Genomic DNA, 25,647 nt, shown 5'->3' with positions numbered 1-25,647 from the left:
TATCTCTAGCCATGTTTTAAACATAAGTTTCAATTTTTTAAAATTCTGTCTGAGATCTTAGGCCATTAATTACTGATATTTTGTTGTTGTTTATTAATCTTACCAAATTAACTATCTGTTCTCCTTATTTTAGTTAGCATCAGCAGGTGGAATATTTGAAAGGAAAATATTATATCCTCTTCAGGTTCTGATTGTTTAAGAAAATTATCTGAGTGCTTTTTAAAAACAGAGCTGTGATGACACTGATTATAAACTATATTACTCCTTCATAAAATTAACCGCCGTGTTTTGAATTGCAGGATCTCCAAAGGTGGGTAAATGGTGCTAATGAGCATGGCTTTGTCCTGGTGTCTTTTGGAGCTGGCGTCAAGTATCTGTCAGAAGACATTGCTACCAAACTGGCCGGAGCTCTGGGGAGATTGCCCCAAAAAGTGATTTGGAGGTAAAGTAATAATATAGATTGTTTCTTCACCACTGATTTTCTGTATCCTCTTGCTTAGTCCACGGGTATAAATAACCACAACACACTGATACCCTGGCAACATTAGCAAGATGCCCTGACTTTTCATTTTGTTTCTTAATGTGTTGAAATCTAGGGATTAATTTATATAATACTCTTTAATATATAAATTAACATATTAATTTATATATTATTAATATATAATATTAAATATAAATTAATTTATATAATTATAATTTATATAAATTATAAAATAATTTATATTTATAAATATAATAATGTACATAATACCCTTTAATATATATTAAATGTTAATATATAAAATTTACATAATTTATATAATGCTTTCATTTTGTTTCTTAGTGTGTTAAAATCTAGGGATTAATTTATACAATACTCTGTGATGGAGAGAGGCATCTAGTCTATAGCATAAAAAGAAGATACAGTGCATAGTGATGTGTCCTTATTGATGTGCATTTTTATGTTACTCTCATTTTTGTTGTTCAGTTGCTCAGTCATGTCCAACTCTCTGCAACCCCATGGACCCTTCCGTTATTTATGATCATTTAAAAATGTATAGTTGCGTGCATTTCTGTGTGTGTGGGTTAGTCGCTCAGTTGTGCCCAACTCTTTGCACCCCCGTGGACTGCAGTCCACAAGGCTCCTCTGTCCATAGGATTGTCCAGACAAGAATAGTGGAGTGGGTTGCCATTCTTTTCTTCAAAGGATCTTCCTGACCCAGGGATTGAACCCAGGTCTCCTGCATTGCAGGCAGATACTGTCTGAGCCACCAGAGAAGCCATTTCTATATATTGCTTCAAATTAGTGTTGGAATGAGATTAAAAACTGATAGATGAATGATTAAATAGGTAAAATGTTTCATGGAACCTTTGGGCTCCCACTTTGTTTATAAATGCTTTTGATTCCTTTCATCCCAGAGACCAGGCCTTAAAAAAGACAGTGACTTGCCAGTTAGTGCTGGTCAAAACAGACCCCTCTTCTTTTGGGAGGCACGGCCAACACCTGTCTGTCTCTGGAATTTTTTTTTTTAATTATTTACCTATTTTTATTTTTGGTTTCGCTGGGTCTTCATTGCTGCTCTCCGGCATTCTCTAGTTGCAGCAAGCAGGGGCAACTCTTCGTTGTGGTGTTCGGGCTTCTCATTGTCGGGGCTTCTGTTTTTGGGGAGTGCCCATGGGCTCTAGGGCACACGGGCTTCAGTAGTTGTGGCACTTGGGCTCAGTACATGTGGTTCCCAGGCTCAACAGCCAAAGGCTCAGCAGTTGTGTCGAATGGGCTTAGTTGTGCCGTAGCATGTAGAGTCTTCCTGGACCAGGGATTGAACCCATGTCTCCAACACTGGCAAGTGGATTCTTAATCCACTGAACCACTGGGGCAGTCTGGTCTCTGGAATTTCTAACCCAGTGTCTAAACTTGGCCCTGAGCACTTACTTAGTACGTATTTATTTAGTACCTGCCCCTACCATTGAGCGTTAGGGATACAGAAGTGAACAAGGTCAGCCCCATGGTGTCAAACCTTTACAAGTATGCTGTAAGGAATGTGGTTTTCTCCCTTGTACAGACTGTGGGAGAATTAGTTCCCACTTCTGGTGCAGCTTGGATGGGAAAGAATCTGCCTGCAATATGGGAGACCCGGGTTCAATCCCTGGGTCAGGAAGATCCCCTGGAGAAGGACATGGCAACCTACTCCCCTATTCTTGCTTGGAGAACCCCATGGACAAAGGCTGCAATCGATGGGGTTAGAAAGAGTTGATACGACTGAGGGGCTAACACTTTTCCTTTTCTCCCGGCTAAGCTATGAAGTGGATGTTGGGTTTCCTATGTTAGGCTTAACCCAGATAGTGCCCCTTCTGTTAATTATCTGGGCTGGTTTGTATCAGCCTATTTCAGGCTTTTGCCTTTCTCTCAATTGATGAGCACTTTATGGTTTGTGTTTCAAAGACCCAGGCAGGAAACAGCCTGCATCTTTACCCTACAGTACCATCCCTGGGGCTCAGTCGGAGAGGAGTACTTCTTGCATTCTCCTAGTTCTCGAGCCTTTCCTCGGGTTCTGGGTGTCCAGATGGGAAGTGGGAACCGCCCACTGGTGGCCCTCCCTGCCTTCCTCTCTCACCTTCTGGATGCTGGTAGAAAGTTGACTTTCTAGCAGAGGTTCATGTGGTTGCTATTTTCCTCAGCTCTGTGAGAATTGCTGAAGGAACATGGATCTCAATATAATCCAGAATGTTTCATATTTGTCCCTCAATCAGTGAAAATGTGAAAAAGTAACTAAAATTTTTGTTGTTATTGAAGCATGGCTTCTCTCTTAAGAATATCAACAAAAGATCATGTAATGTTTATTTTAAACCTGAAAGTTTAACCAGACAGTTCATACCAAGAGTTCAACTTTGATTCTTTGAAACATTCATTGTCTGGTGTACATTTCAGATTTTCTGGAACCAAACCAAAGAATCTGGGAAACAACACCAGGCTCATAGAATGGTTACCACAAAATGACCTGCTTGGTAAGTCATTGACCCATGGGTGCTTACTTGGCTTTTTGATTTTAATTGTGTAAATGTGAATTTTACACTTGAGTAGCTTATATAGTATATGTGTGGTTTATAATAGAATCATTATATTATCTTGAGTGCTAAGTCCTAGATTTCAGACCAAGTCAGATCTTCAGTTATTGGCAAATCATTTTAAAGCGTAATCATTTAGGCCTAAAATGATGAGACCAGTCACAAATTTTGATTTTCTGAAAAATATACTTAAAACTGCATAAACTAGTAGGAGTAAAGCTATACCTAGTTAGACTGATCAGTTAAAAGTAGTCAAACTAAAAACAGTGAAAATTTAGATTTGTATTATACTTTTACTATAGCTGTATCTAAGAAACCAGAGAAAGTTGAAGTTACTCATTTGTTTGAAACCACAGTCAAGCAGAAAGCCAAAAAACAGTCAATTTATTTCAACTTTATTTGAATTGTCTGACTAAATTTACCCCTAAATCACTGGGAAATTTTGAATACTTTATTTCTTTCGATTTATTTATTTATTGGGGTTCTGATCCTCAACTCAAAATTAAAATGCAAATTATATGCATATCTCAAGATTTGAATATAAACAATTTAATTCTCTTTGATGAGCAGAGATAGTAAAATGTAAGTTGCTTTATTCATTAAATCTCTAGGAAAACATAATGCCATGTTATCCTTTAAGATATTACTTCCTAAGGAAGTTATAAAAAATGTTATTTTTTTTGGCAATATCAACTCATTTATTTGTTCAATAGTACTAATCTTAACAGATTATGTGAAAGTAGGTGAAAGTTACATTCTTAAAAATAGACTTTTGGAGAGTATCTTTTAGAAGCTAAATGGACCCTCTAAAACCATGCAAATTGAATTTTGTAACTATTACAAATAGTTGTGAAAAAAAGAGAAGTGAAAAGCAAAGGAGAAAAGGAAAGATATAAGCATCTGAATGCAGAGTTCCAAAGAATAGCAAGAAGAGATAAGAAAGCCTTCCTCAGCGATCAATGCAAAGAAATAGAGGAAAACAACAGAATGTGAAAGACTACAGATCTCTTCAAGAAAATTAGAGATACCAAGGGAACATTTCATGCAAAGATGGGCTCTATAAAGGACAGAAATGGTATGGATCTAACAGAAGCAGAAGATATTAAGAAGAGGTGGCAGGAATACACAGAAGAACTGTACAAAAAAGATCTTCATGACCCAGATAATCACGATGGTGTGATCATTCACCTAGAGCCAGACATCCTGGAATGTGAAGTCAGGTGGGCCTTAGAAAGCATCACTATGAACAAAGCTAGTGGAGGTGATGGAATTCCAGTTGGGCTATTTCAAATCCTGAAAGATGATGCTGTGAAAGTGCTGCACTCAATATGCCAGCAAATTTGGAAAACTCAGCAGTGGCCACAGGACTGGAAAAGGTCAGTTTTCATTCCAATCCCAAAGAAAGGCAATGCCAAAGAATGCTCAAACTACCATACAATTGCACTCATTTCACATGCTAGTAAAGTAATGCTCAAAATTCTCAAAACCAGGCTTCAGCAATACGTGAACTGTGAACTTCCAGATGTTCAAGCTGGTTTTAGAAAAGGCAGAGGAACCAGAGATCAAATTGCCAACATCCACTGGATCATTGAAAAAGCAAGAGAGTTGCAGAAAAACATCTATTTCTGCTTTATTGACTATGCCAAAGCCTTTGACTGTATGGATCACAATAAACTGGAAAATTCTGAAAGAGATGGGAATACCAGACCACCTGACCTGCCTCTTCAGAAATGTGTATGCAGGTCAGGAAGCAACAGTTAGAACTGGACATGGAACAACAGACTGGTTCCAGATAGGAAAAGGAGTATGTCAAGGCTGTATATTGTCACCCTGCTTGTTTAACTTATATGCAGAGTGCATCATGAGAAATGCTGGGCTGGAAGAAGCACAAGCTGGAATCAAGATTGCCAGGAGAAATATCAATAACCTCAGATATGCAGATGACACCACCCTTATGGCAGAAAAGTGAAGAGGAACTCAAAAGCCTCTTGATGAAAGTGAAAGAGGAGAGTGAAAATTTGGCCTAAAGCTAAACATTCAGAAAACTAAGATCATGGCATCTGGTCCCATCACTTCATGGGAAATAGATGGGGAAACAGTGGAAACAGTGTCAGACTTTATTTTTGGGGGCTCCAAAATCACTGCAGATGGTGACTGCAGCCATGGAATTAAAATACGCTTACTCCTTGGAAGGAAAGTTATGACCAACCTAGATAGCATATTCAAAAGCAGAAACATTACTTTGCCAACAAAGGTCCGTCTAGTCAAGGCTATGGTTTTTCCAGTGGTCTTGTATGGATGTGAGTTGGACTATGAAGAAAGCTGAGCATCAAAGAATTGATGCTTTTGAACTGTGGTGTTGGAGAAGACTCTTGAGAGTCCCTTGGACTGCAAGGAGATCCAACCAGTCCATTCTAAAGGAGATCAGTCCTGGGTGTTCTTTGGAAGGAATGATGCTAAAGCTGAAACTCCAGTACTTTGGCCACCTCATGTGAAGAGTTGACTCATTGGAAAAGACTGTGATGCTGGGAGGGATTGGGGGCAGGAGGAGAAGGGGATGACAGAGGATGAGATGGCTGGATGGCATCACCGACTCGATGGACGTGAGTCTGAGTGAACTCCGGGAGTTGGTGATGGACAGGGAGGCCTGGCGTGCTGCAATTCATGGGGTTGCAAAGAGTTGGACACGACTGAGTAACTGAACTAAACTGAACTGAACTATAAAACAGTAAATATAAATAATTCCTTTTCATCTAATTTATTATAAATATTATTCTATAAATTATAAAAATTATGGGAAAAAAAGGCAATTTACCTTTTTTGATATTTGCATTTTTTTCTGTTTCTTATCTTTACTGTTATGATGTCAGATGCCGTAGAAAGTAGGAAGGAAGCAGGAAATTTAAATATCTCCGCTTCTTGACCCTCAGCCATCTCACTGCAACAGCAGACAGTGCTATCTGGGATCATCGGAATTGGTTTCATGCCATTTTTTTCTCTGAGGCTATACAGCAGGGTGTAGCTGCTCCCAGAGGGCCTCCCAATTTTGCAGCTCCTCCAGGTTCCTCAGAATCTCAGCTCTCCGCCTTTACTGAGATTAGTATCCTTTTCAACTCCAGCCATGACCTCTGTGCATCCTCTGCTGGTTTCTGACTTTGTTCAGAAGATTCCTCCAGGAACAGAAGCAGGAACCAAATCAGGGTCCCCTCCTCTCTCAGTGCACTCCCCTTGCTCTCCACACACCAATCCTCTTTACTTTTTCACAGCTGGCCTTGCTGGTGGTCAGGTTTCACTCGAAGAAAAAGAGTTTTACTGCTGAAAAGAAAGTTTGAAATCCACTGCGAGGGCAGATTCCTTAGTTGGGCTGAGTTGAGAGGCCCCTTGTGGGTCAGGGCAAGAGACACAGTGACCAGCCTGCTAGATGTTGGGGGCAGAGAGTCCTGGAGCCCCACTGAGACCTAGGTTCATATGTGACGTGTGTTTATTTTAAATGCTCAAGGGGGAGGAGCTAAGATGGCAGAGGAATAGCACAGGGAGACCACTTTCTCCCCCACAAAGTCATCAAAAGAACATTTAAACGCCGAGTAAATTCCACAAAACAACTTATGAATGCCGGCAGAGGACATCAGGCACCCAGAAAAGCAACCCATTGTCTTCGAAAGGAGGTAGGAAAAAATATAAAAGACAAAGAGACAAAAGAGGGAGGGATGGAGCTCTGTCCCAGGAAAGGAGTCTTAAAAAGAGAGGTTTCCAAACACCAGGAAACACTGTCACTGCCGAGTCTGTGCTGAGCTTTGGAAGCACAGAGGGCAACATAACAGGGAGGAAAAATAAATAAACAATTAAAACCCACAGATTAAGAGCCCAAGAGTAACTCCCCCAGAGGAGAAGCAGTGCAGACGCCTGCACCCGCCACTAGCAAGCGGGGGCTGGGCAGGGAGGCGCGCTGCGCGGGCTGCATCTCAGAGTAAGGATCTGGCCTTAATGCCCCGAGCGCTATCTGAGCGAACTAATTTGGGCTAGCAAACCAGACTGTGGGATAACTACCACGCAAAAAGCCAGCCCTAACCTAAGACACCTCCAGACCTGCGCACAGAACAAAGGACTGAACAGAGATAGCGGGCTGCATGCAGACCATCCCCCTCCGGTGACAGGCAGCCAGAGCCGGAATGGGACAATCGCAGTGCCAGAGAGACATTATCTACAAAACTGTAAGCAGGCTTCTTTGCCAACTAAGACTTCTTGGGGTTCTGGACGGTCAACATCCGCCTGAGAAGGTGCGCCGGTTGTACACCCAGAAAACCAAGTGGTGGGGAGGCGATAAGTCGCAGCAGCTGCGCTCGCCAAACACCTCATCACCTGAGCTGCTCGGACCTGGGAAGGGCGCAAAATGCAGGCCCAACTAAGTCTGCGCCTCTGAGGACTACCCGAGTGCTTGAACCTGAGCGGCGTAGACCTGGGAGGTGCAAGCAGCCCAGGGCTGGCCACGGATGGTTCCCAGTGGAGCAACCTAGAGCCTGAGCAGTGTGGGCAGGGAGGCTACAGGCGCGTGAGCGGGGGCAGGCCCAGTATGGCTGAGGCAGTGCGAGCACACGCCAGTGTTATTTGTTTGCGATGTCCCTCCCTCCCCACAGCGCGACTGAATAAGTGAGCCTAAAAAAAAAAAAAAAAAGTGTCCACCACCACCCCCTTTGTATCAGGGCAGAAATCAGACACTGAAGAGACCAGCAAACAGAAGAAGCTGTAACAGAGGGAACCGCCTTGGAAGCGATAGGCAATAGATTAAAACCCTGTCGCTAGTACCGACTACATAGGAAGGGGCCTATAGATCTTGAGAAATATAAGCCAGACCAAGGAACTAGCCAAAAATGAACTGACCCCACAATACCCACAACACCACCAGAGAAAGTCCTAGATATATTTTTACAATCATTCATTCTTTCCTTTTTTTTTTAATTTTTTAAAAAATTTTAAGTCCTCTATTACTCCTTTAATTTTCACTTTTATAACCTACTATTACTTTGAAAAAAAAAGACCCTATTTTTTTTAAAGCAAACTTCATATATACATATTTTATAATTTTTGTGACCTTGTTTTTTTTTTTTTTCTCTTTCTTTTTTCTTTTTTTCTTTAACATTGTATTTTTGAAACTCCAAACTCTACTCTGGATTTTTAATTTTAGCTTTTTGGTATTTGTTATCAGTTTTTTACCTATATATTTTTTATAATTTTTGTGACTTTTTTTCTCTCTTTTCTTTCTCTTCTTCTTTTCTTTAACACTGTATTTCTGAAATTCCAAACTCTACTCCAGATTTTTAATTTATGCTTTTTGGTATTTGTTATCAATTTTGTACCTATATTTTCTTTATAAATTTTGTGACTTTGTTTTTGTTTGTTTTTTTCCTCTTTCTTTTTCTTCTTCTTTTCTTTAACATTGTATTTTTGAAATTCCAAACTCTACTCTAGATTTTTAATTTTTGCTTTTAGGTATTTGTTACCAATTTTGTACCTTTAAGAACCCAATCTTCAGTACCCATTTTTTTACTTGGGAGTGAGATTACTGGACTCTCCTTTTCCTCTACCAGGTCGCCTGTGTCTCCTCCCTAACCCCTCTCTACTCTACCCAACTCTGTGAATTTCTGTGTGTTCCAGATGGTGGAGAACACTTAGGGAACTGATTACTGGCTGGATTTGTCTCCTTTTCATTTCCCCCTTTTTTCCTCCTGGCCACCTCTGTCTCCTTTCTCCCTCTTCTCTTCTCTGTATAACTCCGTGAAAATCTCTGAGCGGTCCAGTTGTGGAGTGCACATAAGGAAGTGATTACTGGCTAGCCTGCTCTGTCCTCTATTGATTCCACCTCATCTCATTTGGGTCACCTCTAACTCCCTCCTCCCTCTTCTCTTCTCCATGTAACACTGTGAACCTCTCTGGGTGACCCTCACTGTGGAGAAACTTTTCATCTTTAACCTAGATGTTTTATCAATGGTGCTGTATAGAAGGAGAAGTTTTGAGACTACTGTAAAAATAAGACCGATAACTGGAAGCAGGAGGCTCAAGTCCAAACCCTGACTCCAGGGAACTCCTGACTCCAGGGAACATTAATTGACAGGTGCTCATCAAACGCCTCCATACCTACACTGAAACCAAGCACCACACAAGGGCCAACAAGTTCCAGGGCAAGACATACCAAGCAAATTCTCCAGCAACACAGGAACAGCCCTGAGCTCTAATACACAGGCTGCCCAAAGTTACTCCAAAACCATAGACATCTCATAACTCATTACTGGACACTTCATTGCACTCCAGAGAGAAGAAATATAGCTCCACCCACCAGAACACCGACACAAGCTTCCCTAACCAAGAAACCTTGACAAGCCACCTGTACAAACCCACACACAGTGAGGAAACACCATGATAAAGAGAACTCCACAAACTGCCAGAATACAGAAAGAACACCCCAAACTCAGCAATTTAAACAAGATGAAGAGACAGAGGAGTACCCAGCAGGTAAAGGAACAGGATAAATGCCCACCAAACCAAACAAATGAGGAAGAGATACGGAATCTACCTGATAAAGAATTCCGAATAATGATAGTGAAATTGATCCAAAATCTTGAAATCAAAATGGAATCACAGATAAATAGCCCGGAGACAAGGATTGAGAAGATGCAAGAAAGGTTTAACAAGGACCTAGAAGAAATAAAAAAGAGTCAATATATAATGAATAATGCAATAAATGAGATCAAAAACACTCTGGAGGCAACAAATAGTAGAATAACAGAGGCAGAAGATAGGATTAGTGAATTAGAAGATAGAATGGTAGAAATAAATGAATCAGAGAGGATAAAAGAAAAACGATTTAAAAGAAATGAGGCTCTCATCGTGCGGCAAGCCTTCAAGATGGCGCCAAGAAAGACAAGAAGCCTAAGAAGTCAACCTGGAAGTTTAATTTGGATCTTACTCATCCAGTAGAAGATGGAATTTTTGATTCGGGAAATTTTGAACAGTTTCTGCGGGAGAAGGTTAAAGTGAATGGAAAAACTGGAAATCTTGGGAATGTCGTTCACATTGAACGCCTCAAGAATAAAATCATAGTCGTTTCTGAGAAACAGTTCTCTAAAAGGTATTTGAAGTACCTTACCAAGAAATACCTTAAAAAAACAATCTTCGTGATTGGCTTCGTGTGGTTGCATCTGACAAGGAGACTTACGAGCCGTTATTTCAGATTAGTCAAGATGAAGATGAATCTGAGTCTGAGGACTAGATGATGCCATCCTTCACAGGGCTTTGCTTGCTAATAAAACTTATTAAGCATACAAAAGAAACATCTTGAAATGGACCTTTAGCTTATCAGTGAATAAAAAACCTTACTTTGTATGTTAAACATTGATCTTTATTTAAGTGTATGCTGTTTATATAGTGCTGGCTTTCCATTAAGACTTTTTATATTTTTATTGGAGTGTAGTTCATTTACAGTGTTGTGTTAGTTTCAGGTATATAGCAAAGTGAACGAGTTATACATAGACATCCACTGTTTCTTTTGTCATATAGACCATTACAGAGTACTGAGTAGAGTTCCCTGTGCTATACAGTTTCTTAGTTATATGCTAAGTTGCTTCAGTTGTGTCTAACGATCTGCAAACCCACGGACTGTAGCCCGCCAGTCTCCTCTGTCCATGGGATTCTCCAGGCAAGAACACTGGAGTGGGTTGCCATTTCCTACTCTTACCTGTTTTATGTATAGTAGTGTGTACATGCCAGTGTCAATCTCCCAATGTATCCTTCTCCCCTGTATCCTCTGGTAATCATAAGTTTGCTGCATCTGACTTCCATTTTGTAAATAAGCCTTTGTCCACCTCCCCCCCACCCCAAGTACTTTGTATAAACAATATTTAAATAGCTTATAGCTGGTGGAATTTCAGGATTTATCTAGTGTACTGGTTTTACAGATGCCTCAAGTTAAAAGTATATAGCAAAAACACAATTGGGTGTAACTATATAATAAAATCTATAGATTTGATCAACAGTCAAAAAAAAAAAAAATAAAAATAAAAGAAATGAGGACAATCTCAGAGACCTCCAGGACAATATTAAATGCTACAACATTCGAATCATAGGAGTCCCAGAAGAAGAAGACAAAAAGAAAGACCATGAGAAAATACTTGAGGAGATAATAGTTGAAAATTTCCCTAAAATGGGGAAGGAAGTAATCACTCAAGTCCAAGAAACCCAGAGAGTCCCAAACAGGATAAACCCAAGGCGAAACACCCCAAGACACACATTAATCAAATTAACAAAGATCAAACACAAAGAACAAACATTAAAAGCAGCAAGGGAAAAACAACAAATAACACACAAGGGAATTCCCATAAGGATAACAGCTGATCTTTCAATAGAAACTCTTCAAGCCAGGAGGAAATGGCAAGACATACCTAAAGTGATGAAAGAAAATAACCTACAGCCCAGATTATTGTACCCAACAAGGATCTCATTCAAATATGAAAGAGAAATCAAAAGCTTTACAGACAAGCAAAAGCTGAGAGAATTCAGCACCACCAAACCAGCTCTCCAACAAATACTAAAGGATATTCTCTAGACAGGAAATACAAAAAGGGTGTATAAATTCGAAACTAAAACAATAAAGTAAATGGCAACGGGATCATACTTATCAATAATTACCTTAAACGTAAATGGGTTGAATGCCCCAACCAGAAGACAAAGACTGGCTGAATGGATAGAAAAACAAGACCCCTACATATGTTGTCTACAAGAGACCCACCTCAAAACAGGGGACACATACAGACTGAAAGTGAAAGGCTGGAAAAAGATTATCCATGCAAATAGAGACCAAAGAAAGCAGGAGTAGCAATACTCATATCAGATAAAATAGACTTTAAAACAAAGGCTGTGAAAAGAGACAAAGAAGGTCACTACATAATGATCAAAGGATCAATCCAAGAAGAAGATATAACAATTATATATGCACCCAACATAGGAGCACCGCAATATGTAAGACAAATGCTAAGAAGTATGAAAGGAGAAATTAACAATAACACAATAATAGTGGGAGACTTTAATACCCCACTTACACCTATGGATAGATCAACTAAACAGAAAATTAACAAGGAAACACAAACTTTAAACAATACAAAAGACCAGTTAGACCTAATTGATATCTATAGGACATTTCATCCCAAAACAATGAATTTCACCATTTTCTCAAGCGCACACGGAACCTTCTCCAGGATAAATCACATCCTGGGTCATAAATCTAGCCTTGGTAAATTCAAAAAAATTGGAATCATTCCAAGCATCTTTTCTGACCACAATGCAGTAAGATTAGATCTCAATTACAGGAGAAAAACTTAAAAATTCCAACATATGGAGGCTGAACAACACGCTGCTGAATAACCAACAAATCACAGAAGAAATAAAAAAAGAAATCAAAATTTGCATAGAAATGAATGAAAATGAAAACACAACAACCCAAAACCTGTGGGACACTGTAAAAGCAGTCCTAAGGGGAAAGTTCATAGCAATACAGGCATACCTCAAGAAACAAGAAAAAAGTCAAATAAATAACCTAACTACACCTAAAGCAACTAGAAAAGGAAGAAATGAAGAACCCCAGGGTTAGTAGAAGGAAAGAAATCTTAAAACTTAGAGCAGAAATAAATGCAAAAGAAACAAAAGAGACCATAGCAAAAATCAACAAAGCCAAAAGCTGGTTCTTTGAAAGGATAAATAAAATTGACAAACCATTAGCCAGACTCGTCAAGAACAAAGGGAGAAAAATCAAATGAATAAAATTAGAAATGAAAATGGAGAGATCACAACAGACAACACAGAAATACAAAGGATCATAAGAGACTACTATCAGCAATTATTTGCCAATAAAATGGACAACGTGGAAGAAATGGACAAATTCTTAGAAAAGTACAACTTTCCAAAACTGGACCAGGAAGAAATAGAAAATCTTAACAGACCCATCACAAGCACGGAAATTGAAACTGTAATCAGAAATCTTCCAGCAAACAAAAGCCCAGGTCCAGACGGCTTCACAGCTGAATTCTACCAAAAATTTAGAGAAGAGCTAACACCTATCCTACTCAAACTCTTCCAGAAAATTGCAGAGGAAGGTAAACTTCCAAACTCATTCTATGCGGCCACCATCACCCTAATACCAAAACCTGACAAAGATGCCACAAAAAAAGAAAACTACAGGCCAATATCACCAATGAACATAGATGCAAAAATCCTTAACAAAATTCTAGCAATCAGAATCCAACAACACATTAAAAAGATCATACACCATGACCAAGTGGGCTTTATCCCAGGGATGCAAGGATTCTTCCATATCCGCAAGTCAATCAATGTAATACACCACATTAACAAATTGAAAAATAAAAGCCATATGATTATCTCAATAGATGCAGAGAAAGCCTTTGACAAAATTCAACATCCATTTATGATAAAAAACTCTCCAGAAAGAAGGAATAGAAGGAACATACCTCAACATAATAAAAGCTATATATGACAAACCCACAGCAAACATTATCCTCAATGGTGAAAAACTGAAAGCATTTCCTCTAAAGTCAGGAACAAGACAAGAGTGCCCACTTTCACCATTACTATTCAACATAGTTTTGGAAGTTTTGGCCACAGCAATCAGAGCAGAAAAAGAAACAAAAGGAATCCAAATTGGAAAAGAAGAAGTAAAACTCTCACTGTTTGCAGATGACATGATCCTCTACATAGAAAACCCTAAAGACTCCACCAGAAAATTACTAGAACTAATCAATGATTATAGTAAAGTTGCAGGATATAAAATCAACACACATAAATCCCTTGCATTCCTATACACTAATAATGAGAAAATAGAAAGAGAAATTAAGGAAAGAATTCCATTCACCATTGCAACAGAAAGAATATAATACTTAGGAATATATCTACCTAAAGAAACTAAAGACCTATATATAGAAAACTATAAAACACTGGTGAAAGAAATCAAAGAGGACACTAATAGATGGGGAAATATACCATGTTCGTGGATTGGAAGAATCAATATAGTGAAAATGAGTATACTACCCAAAGCAATTTATAGATTCAATGCAATCCCTATCAAGCTGCCAACAGTATTCTTCACAGAGCTAGAACAAATAATTTCACAATTTGTATGGAAATACAAAAAACCTCGAATAGCCAAAGCGATCTTGAGAAAGAAGAATGGAACTGGAGGAATCAATCTGCCTGACTTCAGGCTCTAGTACAAAGCCACAGTCATCAAGACAGTATGGTACTGGCACAAAGACAGAAATATAGATCAATGGAACAAAATAGAAAGCCCAGAGATAAATCCATGCACCTATGGACACCTTATCTTTGACAAAGGAGCCAAGAATATACAATGGATTAAAGACAATCTCTTTAACAAGTGGTGCTGGGAAAACTGGTCAACCACTTGTAAAAGAATGAAACTAGAACACTTTCTAATACCATACACAAAAATAAACTCAAAATGGATTAAAGATCTAAACATAAGACCAGAAAATATAAAACTCCTAGAGGAGAACATAGGCAAAACACTCTCCGACATGCATCACAGCAGGATCCTCTATGACCCACCTCCCAGAATATTGGAAATAATAGCAAAAATAAACAAATGGGACCTAATTAAAATTAAAAGCTTCTGCACAACAAAGGAAATTATAAGCACGGTGAAAAGACAGCCTTCAGAATGGGAGAAAATAATAGCAGATGAAGCAACTGACAAACAACTAATCTCAAAAATATACAAGCAACTCCTACAGCTCAACTCCAGAAAAATAAATGACCCAATCAAAAAATGGGCCAAATAACTAAATAAACAGTTCTCCAAAGAAAACATCCAGATGGCTAAGAAACACATGAAAAGATGCTCAACATCACTCATTATCAGAGAAATGCAAATCAAAACCACTATGAGGTACCATTTCACACCAGACAGAATGGCTGCTATCCAAAAGTCTGCAAGCAATAAATGCTGGAGAGGGTGTGGAGAAAAGGAAACTCTCTTACACTGTTGGTGGGAATGCAAACTAGTACAGCCACTATGGAGAACAGTGTGGAGATTCCTTAAAAAACTGGAAGTAGAACTGCCTTATGATCCAGCAATCCCACTGCTGGGCATACACACTGAGGAAACCAGAAGGGAAAGAGACACGTGTACCCCACTGTTCATCACAGCACTGTTTATAATAGCCAGGACATGGAAGCAACCTAGATGTCCATCAGCAGATGAATGGATAAGAAAGCAGTGGTACATATACACAATGGAGTATTACTCAGCCATTAAAAAGAATACATTTGAATCAGTTCTAATGAGGTGGATGAAACTGGAGCCAATTATACAGAGTGAAGTAAGCCAGAAAGAAAAACACCAATACAGTATACTAACACATATATATGGAATTTAGAACGATGGTAACAATAACCCTGTATACGAGACGGCAAAAGAGACACTGATGTATAGAACAGTCTTTTGGACTCTGTGGGAGAGGGAGAGGGTGGGATGATTTGGGAGAATGGCATTGAAACATGTATAATATCATATATGAAACGAGTCGCCAGTCCAGGTTCGAAGCACGATACTGGATGCTTGGGGCTGGTGCACTGGGACGACGCACAGGGATGGTATGGGGAGGGAGGAGGGAGGAGGGTTCAGGATGGGGAACACGTGTATACCTGTGGCGGATTCATTTTGATATATGGTAAAACCAATACAATATTGTAAAGTTAAAAAATTAAATTAAAAAAAATGCTTGTGTTTTTGCAAGCTGTAATTTCTTTCTGGCCATCTAACACCCATCTCAAGTGCCATGTTTTTTTGTCCTACGTTTTTTATGCAAGTCTCTCTGCTCACAAGGAGATCTGGAGTTTGAAATACTTCACTAACTTTGATAAATTATCTCTTTTATCTCCAAGACAACCAGATGTTACATGATGTCCTATCTCTTAGAACTAATTTTTGTATTTACCTGTCCCTGCTTGTTTTTGTTCCTAAAATGTAGAATTGGACCCTAAGATTAAGAAGTGCAGGTGGTACAGACATGACTTGAATGTTGTGAAAACTGAGCACTGTGCAATGTTCCTCCTTGGATAAGCACAGAAACGTTTCTTGGACATCTGGAGTCCAGCCTCACATTTTTACTTTTTTTTACAGAGTGTGTTTGGCTTTAATATAGATAAATGTTTAAGTAGCCAGAAGTGGGTGTCTGCGTTTAGTAGAATGTGGTTATACTCTGGTATTTTTGGTCATTCCTTGCTTTCATTGACCTATTATTAATTACTGGCTATTTGAATGCAGTTGGTATTTGTGTTTTGGGAGAAGATATTTTAATATACTTCTTAAAACTATAAATGTTAACTACTGAAAATGGCTTTTAATTCATATATACACATCTGATAATTATGCTTATAATAAACATTGTAATTGGCACAGAGTAGGAATCAGTGAAACTGTGTCTTTAAAAATCTTATATCTGAAATGCATGTTTATTATAATGTCAACTCTTAAGAAATTTCTGGAAAACATCTTCCTAGAGTAATAGACAATATTCTAAGTGGTTTTCTTTTTTAATCCTTCTTTAGGGCATTCCAATATTAAAGCCTTCCTGAGCCATGGTGGTTTGAATAGTATTTTTGAAACTATGTATCATGGTGTGCCTGTGGTGGGAATCCCGCTCTTTGGAGACCATTATGATACTATGATCCGGGTACAGGCAAAAGGCATGGGGATACTGCTGGAATGGAAGACAGTGACTGAAGGAGAGCTGTATGAAGCGCTAGTGAAAGTTATCAATAACCCCAGGTAAGGTTTCAACTGCTATTAAAGCAGGCGAACTATATTTACCACAGCATATTGTCAATAGCTGAAAATTGCCAGTAAATCATCAATAAACTAAATACAGACATATCCTTTAGATTTCTGTGTGTAATGCCTTGTGCATGCTTCTGTCACTTGAAAAATAAAAATCGCAATCATTTGGCCAGCCATGTATTACCTCGAATAATATTCCACCACTGTTTGCCAAACTGGGGAAGAAACCACCATGGGAACCTTTGGGTCCCTAGAGTTTATCAATTTTTGTGTCCTTTATGTCACTTTAATGCTCATAAAACTTTATATCACCATTTTCCTTATTTCCATTATAGAGAGGAGGCACTTAAAACTCAGAGAGCTTAAGTAATACACCCCTAATTATACAGCTTTGGAGTAGGGATTTGAACCAAGACTGTCTGATTTCAAAACAGGTGCTCTTGATACTGCCAGGTGCTGGGTTTCCCTAGCACTGGGCATCAATGAAATGCCAAGATATATTTACTCAGATGAATGACTTGGTCAGAATCTTTTATCTTGTTTCTTAAATTCTTGATGTGTCTTGAGTTAACCCAGTTCACAACTGAGCCTCAAATGGTCGGGAGTTGGCCTGCATAGTTTTAAAACAAAGTATAGGTTTTCCCATTTTTATGCAACATTTAATTGATCCTGCATTTCAAGTGGCATTAATGTCTGGAAATGTGTGAGCTTTTCCTCTTAATACCCAGGATATATAGCATAACACTGGATTGAGAAATATTGCCATATTCTAAGAACACACAATAAAGAAAAGCTCTTTCATATAAAATAATGTTTCTTTTATGTAAAAGACTGGATTCAAGTGCCCTGGGGTTCTTTATGCTCCCATATGTGGGCTCAGAGGCAGCCTTTATGCACTGACCCCTTAGAGGATCTAGGGTCTTGGTTGTAATTCTTGGCACTTGGAGCAGTATGTTTGATCATCCAAGGTGTCAGAGTAGGGGACCCCTTCATCTGTGTTCTATAGCTTTCCTTTTAAAACTGTGCTCAGATGCTCAGTCCTGTCCAACTCTTTGCAACCCCATGGACTTAGCCCACCCAGCTCCTCTGTCCATGGTATTCTTCAGGCAAGAATACTGGAGTGGATTGCCATTCCTTCTCCAGGGGATCTTCCTGACCCAGGGATGGAACCCATGTGTCTTGTGTCTCCCTGCTTTAGCAGGCATATTCCTTACCACTAGCACCATCTGGGAAGTCCTTTAAACGTATCAGTTCAGTTCAGTCGCTCAGTCATGTCCAACTATTTGTGACCTCATGGACTGCAGCACACCAGGCTTCCCTGCCAATCACCAACTCCCGCAGCCTGCTTAAACTCATATTCATCAAGTTGGTGATGCCATCCAACCATCTCATCCTCTGCATCCCCTTCTCCTCCTGCCTTCAGTTTTGCCCAGCATCAGGGTCTTTTCCAATGAGTCAGTTCTTTGCATCAGGTGGCCAAAGTATTGGAGTACATCAAGGCTTTAAAAATATCAGATCAGATCAGATCAGTCTCTCAGTCGTGTCCGACTCTTTGCAACCCCATGAATCGCAGCACGCCAGGCCTCCCTGTCCGTCACCAACTCCCGGAGTTCACTCAGACTCATGTCCACCGAGTCAGTGATGCCATCCAGCCATAAGTATAGTGTTTTTCAAAATGTGATGTTCTTGTGGAAAATGACATGTGTGCCTTGCCTCCACTCTGTAGCTACCGTCAGAGGGCTCAGAAGCTTTCAGAAATCCACAAGGATCAACCTGGTCACCCCGTCAACCGGACTGTCTATTGGATCGATTACATTCTCCGTCACGATGGAGCCCATCACCTACGTGCCGCCGTCCATCAGATCTCTTTCTGTCAGTATTTTTTACTGGATATTGTCTTCGTGCTTTTGCTTGGTGCTGCCTTGTTTTACTTCCTCTTGTCATGGGTGACAAAATTTATCTGCAGAAGAATCAGAAGTCTGTGGTCAAGCAATAAGCACAGCACAGTGAATGGACATTACCATAATGGAATCCTCAATGGCAAGTATAAAAGAAATGGCCACATTAAACATGAAAAGAAGGTGAAATGAGCCAACAGCCCACCTGGTAGTAACAAATCTATTCAGTCATTGAATTTTTATTGCTACAAGTTAGTCTAACAACTACTAAATTAAAAACATCAGTAAACAATTCTAACACTCCCTTTTCTGATCTTATTAATGAAATTCTGTGGAATTAAGACGGCTGTAAAAAGCACAAACCTAAAATGCAAAAATGTATTTTATTCGAATACTGATACAGGTAGTTTTGGCACTGGACCTTTTAGAAGCCTTAATTATTTAAATCAATTAAGTGACTGTGTCAGACTTTAGTTTTAAGTCTTGATATATGTGTGTCCCAGACGAGGAACGGTTTATTTTCTCTTAGAAAGGTTTGTCTGTGTGTGTATGTGTGTATGTCTATGTGTGTGTATGTTTCCTAAATGAGAGACTTTTAGCCAGCTGCTTGTTATATTTGTTGACAGTACAACACATCTAAGAATGAAATAGAAAGTTAGGATCCAAGTGTTTCTCTTCTAGAACTTAATATATGGGAACTCAGAAACAGTACCACGAAAGAACACTTTTTTTCCTTAAAAGTGAATGCAGAGGAAGAAAATGCAAAAGATAAATGGCACCTGTTTTTGTACTTTGGGGTTTTTTAATTTGTTTTCTTTTTTTTTTTTAACAACTGGATTGGAGGGGGAACGTACAATTAAGTAAATGTATAAATTGGTTGTCATAGTTTATTTTTATTTCCCCCCCTACCAATAATTTGCCTCTGGGAGAATTTTATAGTTTTTTTTCTATTTCATTTTAATGAATAACATTATCTTAGCTATATAATTCAGACAAAGCAACAAAGCTCTAATTTTTGTTCAAAGTACTGAAGACTACTGCTTATATAGCATCTTTAAACAGGGCCGTTGTTTGACGACTTTTCTATAATGTAATTTTTGAATGTTCAGATGTGATATTTCCAAAGTTTTAACTAAAAAACCACCTTCTTCATCCCCTTTTGGTGTCTGGGTCACACAATCTCTTATATAGGTGCCAACATTTAATTCTTTTCATTGGATCTTTTGCTTTTCTCCATATTGGTACCTGCTTTGTCTGAGAGGTTTGAGATCTGGTTACCAAATCAAACTTGCCATGACATACAGAAGTGACAGAGAAATTGTCCCACTTGTTTGTGAAAAGGAGTTCCCACTTCCTCGTCACTCCCTTCACCTCGCTTCAGCCTGCTCTGACTCTTCGATCCTTGTGGCTGACATGGGATAGTGACAGTATTCATTTGAGAATGGGGTGCAAGTCACAGACATCATAAAATCAGGACCTCCCCACTGAACCATATACTCACTGGCATCTAGGAGTTCATTCCATGTCATTCTGTTTACTTAGCATTTGCACTACACATGTTGAGTGTATGCTTTATTTATTTGTAGTTCAAAATCTTATGTCTGACAGCTGAAAGTAGAAAACTACAGCATTTTTACCTGACGACTTTCACTAACATGGGAAGAGTTGTGAAAATTCTAGAATGCTGTAAATCCTTGTCATACACTATGACATACGACTTCATCACACTCCCACCAGGAGCCACTCTCCTGTACTTAGAAATAATGTCACAAGTAGTTTTCTCATGTACAATGCAGGCAAATACATTGCTCTCTGAATACTTGAAGAAATGGTATTACATATATAAGCCTATTAGTTCTACCTTTTCACAATCTTGTAATATTGCCGTTAAAGGGAAAGAAAACGCAGGCAATGAGTGGTGGGATGGCAACAGGAATTAGAGTGTATGACTGAGCTGATTTTGCTTTTTTGGAATTGGATGAAGTTGACAGTAGGCATTCACTAGATGATTAAGCATAAGTTAATCTCCACTGTGATAAGAACTTAAACAATAAACATGATTTAAAAATAGAGAAATGTTGTTGGAATAAAATTTTTATTCAGATTTTATTTCACAATATTATGTATATCCATTATAAACATGTTTCTGAGACAGGTCTCCCATCTTTTATATGTGTATATGAGTGTGAAAACAGTGTGTTACATGTGAGAATGTTTTTTTTTATTATTATTAAACAGAGGGGTTTACCTTACAAATACATCAACATGGATCATAAAATTGTCCCATAATTAAGAATGTTAAGTGTAGGTATTTACTGATCATTGTTGTTGTTGTTGTTTTTTTTTAGTAAGCTTATTGTTAGCCAGTTTTGGTAAATAGAGTGATTTTAAATTTTCCACACGGGCTAGATTCTCTAATAAAGTGAAGTTTTCATGAAGGTATTTATTCATTTATTTTTTTAAAAAAAACTTCTGCAAGTGTTTCTATAACTGGTCATCATCTTGTCAAATACAAATAAGAATTAAGACATTAATCATTCTTTATCTAGAGCCATAAGTTTCAATATCTCCCCACACAGATGTAGAAACAGAGCTTGGATGTCCAGGATTGGAGGGAAGCAATGTTTGGGTTAAAGCAGTGGTATATGATTAAGCTTGAAGAAAGCTGGAGATTATTTCTTGAGGATGTAGACATTTTGTATTACAATCTGGGGACATTCTCAGATTGCTGAGTACAAAGTTGGCATTTTCTGGTAAAGAGTCCACTGATGTTTATCAACTTAGATTTGAGTGTATTGTCCTTAAAAGAGTCTCCTCTGAACCTCTCCTGCCCAACCACATATTTACCGCTGCCCCCTCTCCATATTGTGATACGCAACACCCTTCTCCAGCTGTACTGGAATCCACCACACTGGATCCTCTTAAGGACTCCAATTAAAAAACAAACCAACCAACAAACAAAAACCCTCTTCTGTGATCTGGTACCCATCCCTGCCGCCCTGCCCTGCTAGGAACCATAGTCGTGAGGTGCTGCTGAGACAAGACGGACCTCTTGGTTTTTTCCCACCCATATCCTTTTTCTGCCAAAGCTATGAGATTACTTATGCCCAGATGACCTGCTTCAGGGCCCTACTGCCAGCTTTGCCTGTTATTAGATACACAGGCCTGCCTGCTCAGTCGCTAAGTTGTGTCCGTGGACTGTAGCTCACCAGGCTCCTCTGTCCGTGGGATTTCTGAGGCAAGAATACTGGAGTAGGTTGACATTTCCTCCTCCAGGGCATCTTCTGACCCACAGATTAAACGTGCCTCTCTTGCGTCTTGTCTCCTGCATTGACAGGCAGATTTTTTACCACCTAGCCACCTGGGAAGCCGAATAATTAAGTATATTAGACATTATAATTAAACATTGTGGAACATAAAACTTGCAATGAAATCAACATGAAAAAAGTTCAGCTGCTTGTTGTAAAAATTTTGTGGACCATTGTTATTTATAAACGGTAAGTACTTCCTCTGAAATACACAACTGTAGTGAATTGAAAGAATATTTATCCACCAGAACTTAGGAGCTGCCGTGAAGGGGAAGGGGTAGAAATTGTTTGATATTCTGTGGTTGCTACCTTGTTCCAGACAATAAGCTGGATACCAAGAGAATTTATAGATGATAAGGACAGTCTCTCCTTCAAGAAGCTTGTGGTCTATTGGGAGACATGGGCATATAAGTAACTATAAATACCGGCACCTATAGTCAATATATGTGCAGGGTTCTGTGGGGACACTCAGAGGGCAAGAGTATGTGTCAAAAAAGCTTTTGTGTGCACTAGAGAGTTCACTCACTACTGTTTGTCTTATAATACAGCATGTCCATGAATTGCTTCATCAGGAACATCCTCATGAATTTATTTAGTTTTTGAATCATGTGTTGGACTCAAGCTCTAATTGTCTGAGGGTCCTGACTTTGAAAGCTTACCCCAACATCTACTAATTTTAACTTTTTATTTCTTTTTTTTCTTTAACCATTTATCATTTCTTTATTATTATTATTATTTTTACTTTACGATATTGTATTGGTTTTGCAATACATCAACATGAATCCGCCACGGGTGTACACCTGTTCCCCATCCTGAACCCCCCTCCACCTCCCTCCCCATACCATCCCTCTGGGTCGTCCCAGGGCACCAGCCCCAAGCATCCTGTATCCTGCATCAAACCTGGACTGGCGATTAGTTTCTTATATGATATTATACGTGTTTCAATGCCTTTCTCCAAAATCATCCCACCCGCTCCCTCTCCCACAGAGTCCAAAAGACTGTTCTATACATCTGTGTCTCTTTTGCTCTCTTGCATACAGGGTTATTGTTACCGTTTTTCTTAATTCCATATATATGCGTTGGTATATTGTATTGGTGTTTTTCTTTCTGGCTTACTTCACTCTGTATAATTGGCTCCAGTTTCATCCACCTCATTAGAACTGATTCAAATGTATTCTTTTTAATGACTGAGTAATACTCCATTGTGTATATGTACCACAGCTTTCTTATCCATCCATCTGCTGATTTCTTATTTGTGTGATAATGGTTACCTCATGGGCTTATCTTGAATACATACATCACAAACATACACACACACACACACACACACATGCTCTGTTCTGCCCACTGTCAGATCAGATCAGATCAGATCAGTTGCTCAGTTGTGTCCGACTCTTTGCAACCCCATGAATCGCAGCTCGCCAGGCCTCCCTGTCCATCACCAACTCCCGGAGTTCACTCAGACACATCCATCGAGTCAGTGATGCCATCCAGCCATCTCATCCTCTGTCGTCCCCTTCTCTTGCCCCCAATCCCTCCTAGCATCAGAGTCTTTTCCAATGAGTCAACTCTTCACATGAGGTGGCCAAAGTACTGGAGTTTCAGCTTTAGCATCATTCTTTCCAAAGAACACCCAGGGCTGATTTCCTTCAGAATGGACTGGTTGGATCTCCTTGAGTCCAAGGGACTCTCAAGAGTCTTCTCCAACTATACTAAATGTTTAAAACACTGTATGTTGAAAGCATTTAGCATAATGGCCAGCACAGATTGGGCCATCAAATCCACAGTGTTAGTCATGGATATACTGAATAGCCCTGGAGAAGGACATGGAAACCCACTCCAGTGTTCTTGCCTGGAGAATTCCATGGACAGAGGAGCCTGGTGGGCTACAGTCCATGTGGTCACAAAGAGTTGGATATGACTGAGCAACTAACAGATACACACACACACACACATACTGAATAGACGAACTTCTTTCATATTAGTGTGCCTTCAGTTTTTCAAAGTTATTGTTTAAGAAAAATGTTTTATTCATTCACCCACCAACTATTTATTAAGGCTTCTGTTCAGCCGCTGGTATTTCAGATGTGCATTTGGCCATCACAGTTACATCGTATCCTCTCTCTTCATAGCTCAACTCTGCACCAGATTCCAAAGTGCCACTGAAATGGAATGACTCCACTTTGACAAGGTTTAAACACGAGAAAACCAAATTGAAGTGACAAAACAACTTCAAGTCATCTGTTTTATTATTGAAAGCGTTATTTTTCATTCTAGTTTCTAATTCAGCTGGTTTGTAAATATAAAATCGCACTAGAGAATGCTTATTTGCAATCGATATTATCAAAAACAATTTGAAACAAAGCTTTTAAATCTTATATGACAAAGTTTAAGAATTATATGAATTTTATTAAAGAGCTTCTTTCTTACTTCTGAGAGAGCATTTTTAGCCAGCTATTTTTCCCAACAGAAGGTCTCACATATTTATTACTAAGCCAAAGCACTAATGTGTGTACATGTGTGTTAGTCGCTCAGTTGTGTCCGACTCTTTGCAGCCCCATGGACTGTAGCCCGCTAGGCTCCTCTGTCCACGGAATTCTCCAGGCAAGAACACTGGAGTGGGTTGTCGTTTTCCTCCTGCAGGGGATCTTCTGGACCCAGGGATTGAACCTGTGTCTCCTGGTCTCCTGCATTGCATGCAGATTCTTTACTCACTGAGCCACCAAGAGAGCCCCCAATTATAGTGTAAATCTACTCTAAGAAGTCTAGCACCAACATTAAATATCTCAGGTATTACAAAGAATTTTCATGTATTAAATAATCAAATCTAAAGTCCTCACAGAATTTTATGCAACTAAAAATATTTTATTGCTATGTTAGTTTCTATCTACAATTAATTATTACTCTTTCAGTAACATATTTTGTGCAGTAAGTGATCATTTTTTATTACAAAGGCAGAATTACCTTGAATTCAATATAATATTTACACTTTTAAAAGGTAATTTCTACCAAACCATATTAGTCCTAATATTAAGATCAATTTTCCATCCAGGGCAGAAGCAAAACACAATGTAACAGAAAATAGTTACTTATTGAGATCCTAGATAAAAGCAATTTTGCTATTGAAGGATATATTACTCTTAGCACAGTGCTGCATTAGAATGTAAATTACTAATATGTTAGAAAGGAAGAAATTTATGTATTTATGCTAATTATGCTTTAGTTACCCTCATGGGACTGTGACTGAGTATTCCTTTTAGCAGAAAATGGTGACTTTGGATATAAACATATTAGGTAAATTGAATGTAACATCCAAATTCACATTAATGATGATATGTGGTGTTATATTTCTGATTGATGTCTATACATTTTTTTCTCGAATTGAAAGAGCTGGTAGTTAGAGACCAGGCATTAAGAAAAGCCCAAGGCTATGATATAAAAATCATCAATTCTGCTTCCAATTCTGATTCTGCCCTCTGGACATAATAAGTTTACCTTATGAATAAGAAGGCAGAGAAGGCAATGGCACCCCACTCCA

The 25,647-nt window shown here is 39.0% G+C and overlaps 1 protein-coding gene and 1 pseudogene across 1 annotated transcript in view; both read left to right on the top strand.

Moving 5' to 3' along the window:
- UGT8 (UDP glycosyltransferase 8) overlaps nucleotides 1-21,228 on the top strand; it is a 109,988-nt gene extending 88,760 nt beyond the window's left edge. The window contains exons 3-6 of the mRNA XM_070372914.1: nucleotides 300-442; nucleotides 2,909-2,985; nucleotides 16,675-16,894; nucleotides 18,630-21,228. Of these exons, the coding sequence (XP_070229015.1) occupies nucleotides 300-442; nucleotides 2,909-2,985; nucleotides 16,675-16,894; nucleotides 18,630-18,993 (804 nt within the window). The 3' untranslated portion in view covers nucleotides 18,994-21,228. The remainder of the gene's footprint in view (nucleotides 1-299; nucleotides 443-2,908; nucleotides 2,986-16,674; nucleotides 16,895-18,629) is intronic.
- LOC138988252 (ribosomal protein eL22-like) lies at nucleotides 7,616-11,071 on the top strand (annotated as a pseudogene).
- Nucleotides 21,229-25,647: the final 4,419 nt, after the last annotated feature.

The sequence above is a fragment of the Bos mutus genome, chromosome 6, assembly GCF_027580195.1.
Source record: "Bos mutus isolate GX-2022 chromosome 6, NWIPB_WYAK_1.1, whole genome shotgun sequence".
Classification (NCBI taxonomy): domain Eukaryota; kingdom Metazoa; phylum Chordata; class Mammalia; order Artiodactyla; family Bovidae; genus Bos; species Bos mutus.
Note: the sequence above shows the minus strand (reverse complement) of the source record. Positions and strands in the feature narration are given on the sequence as shown.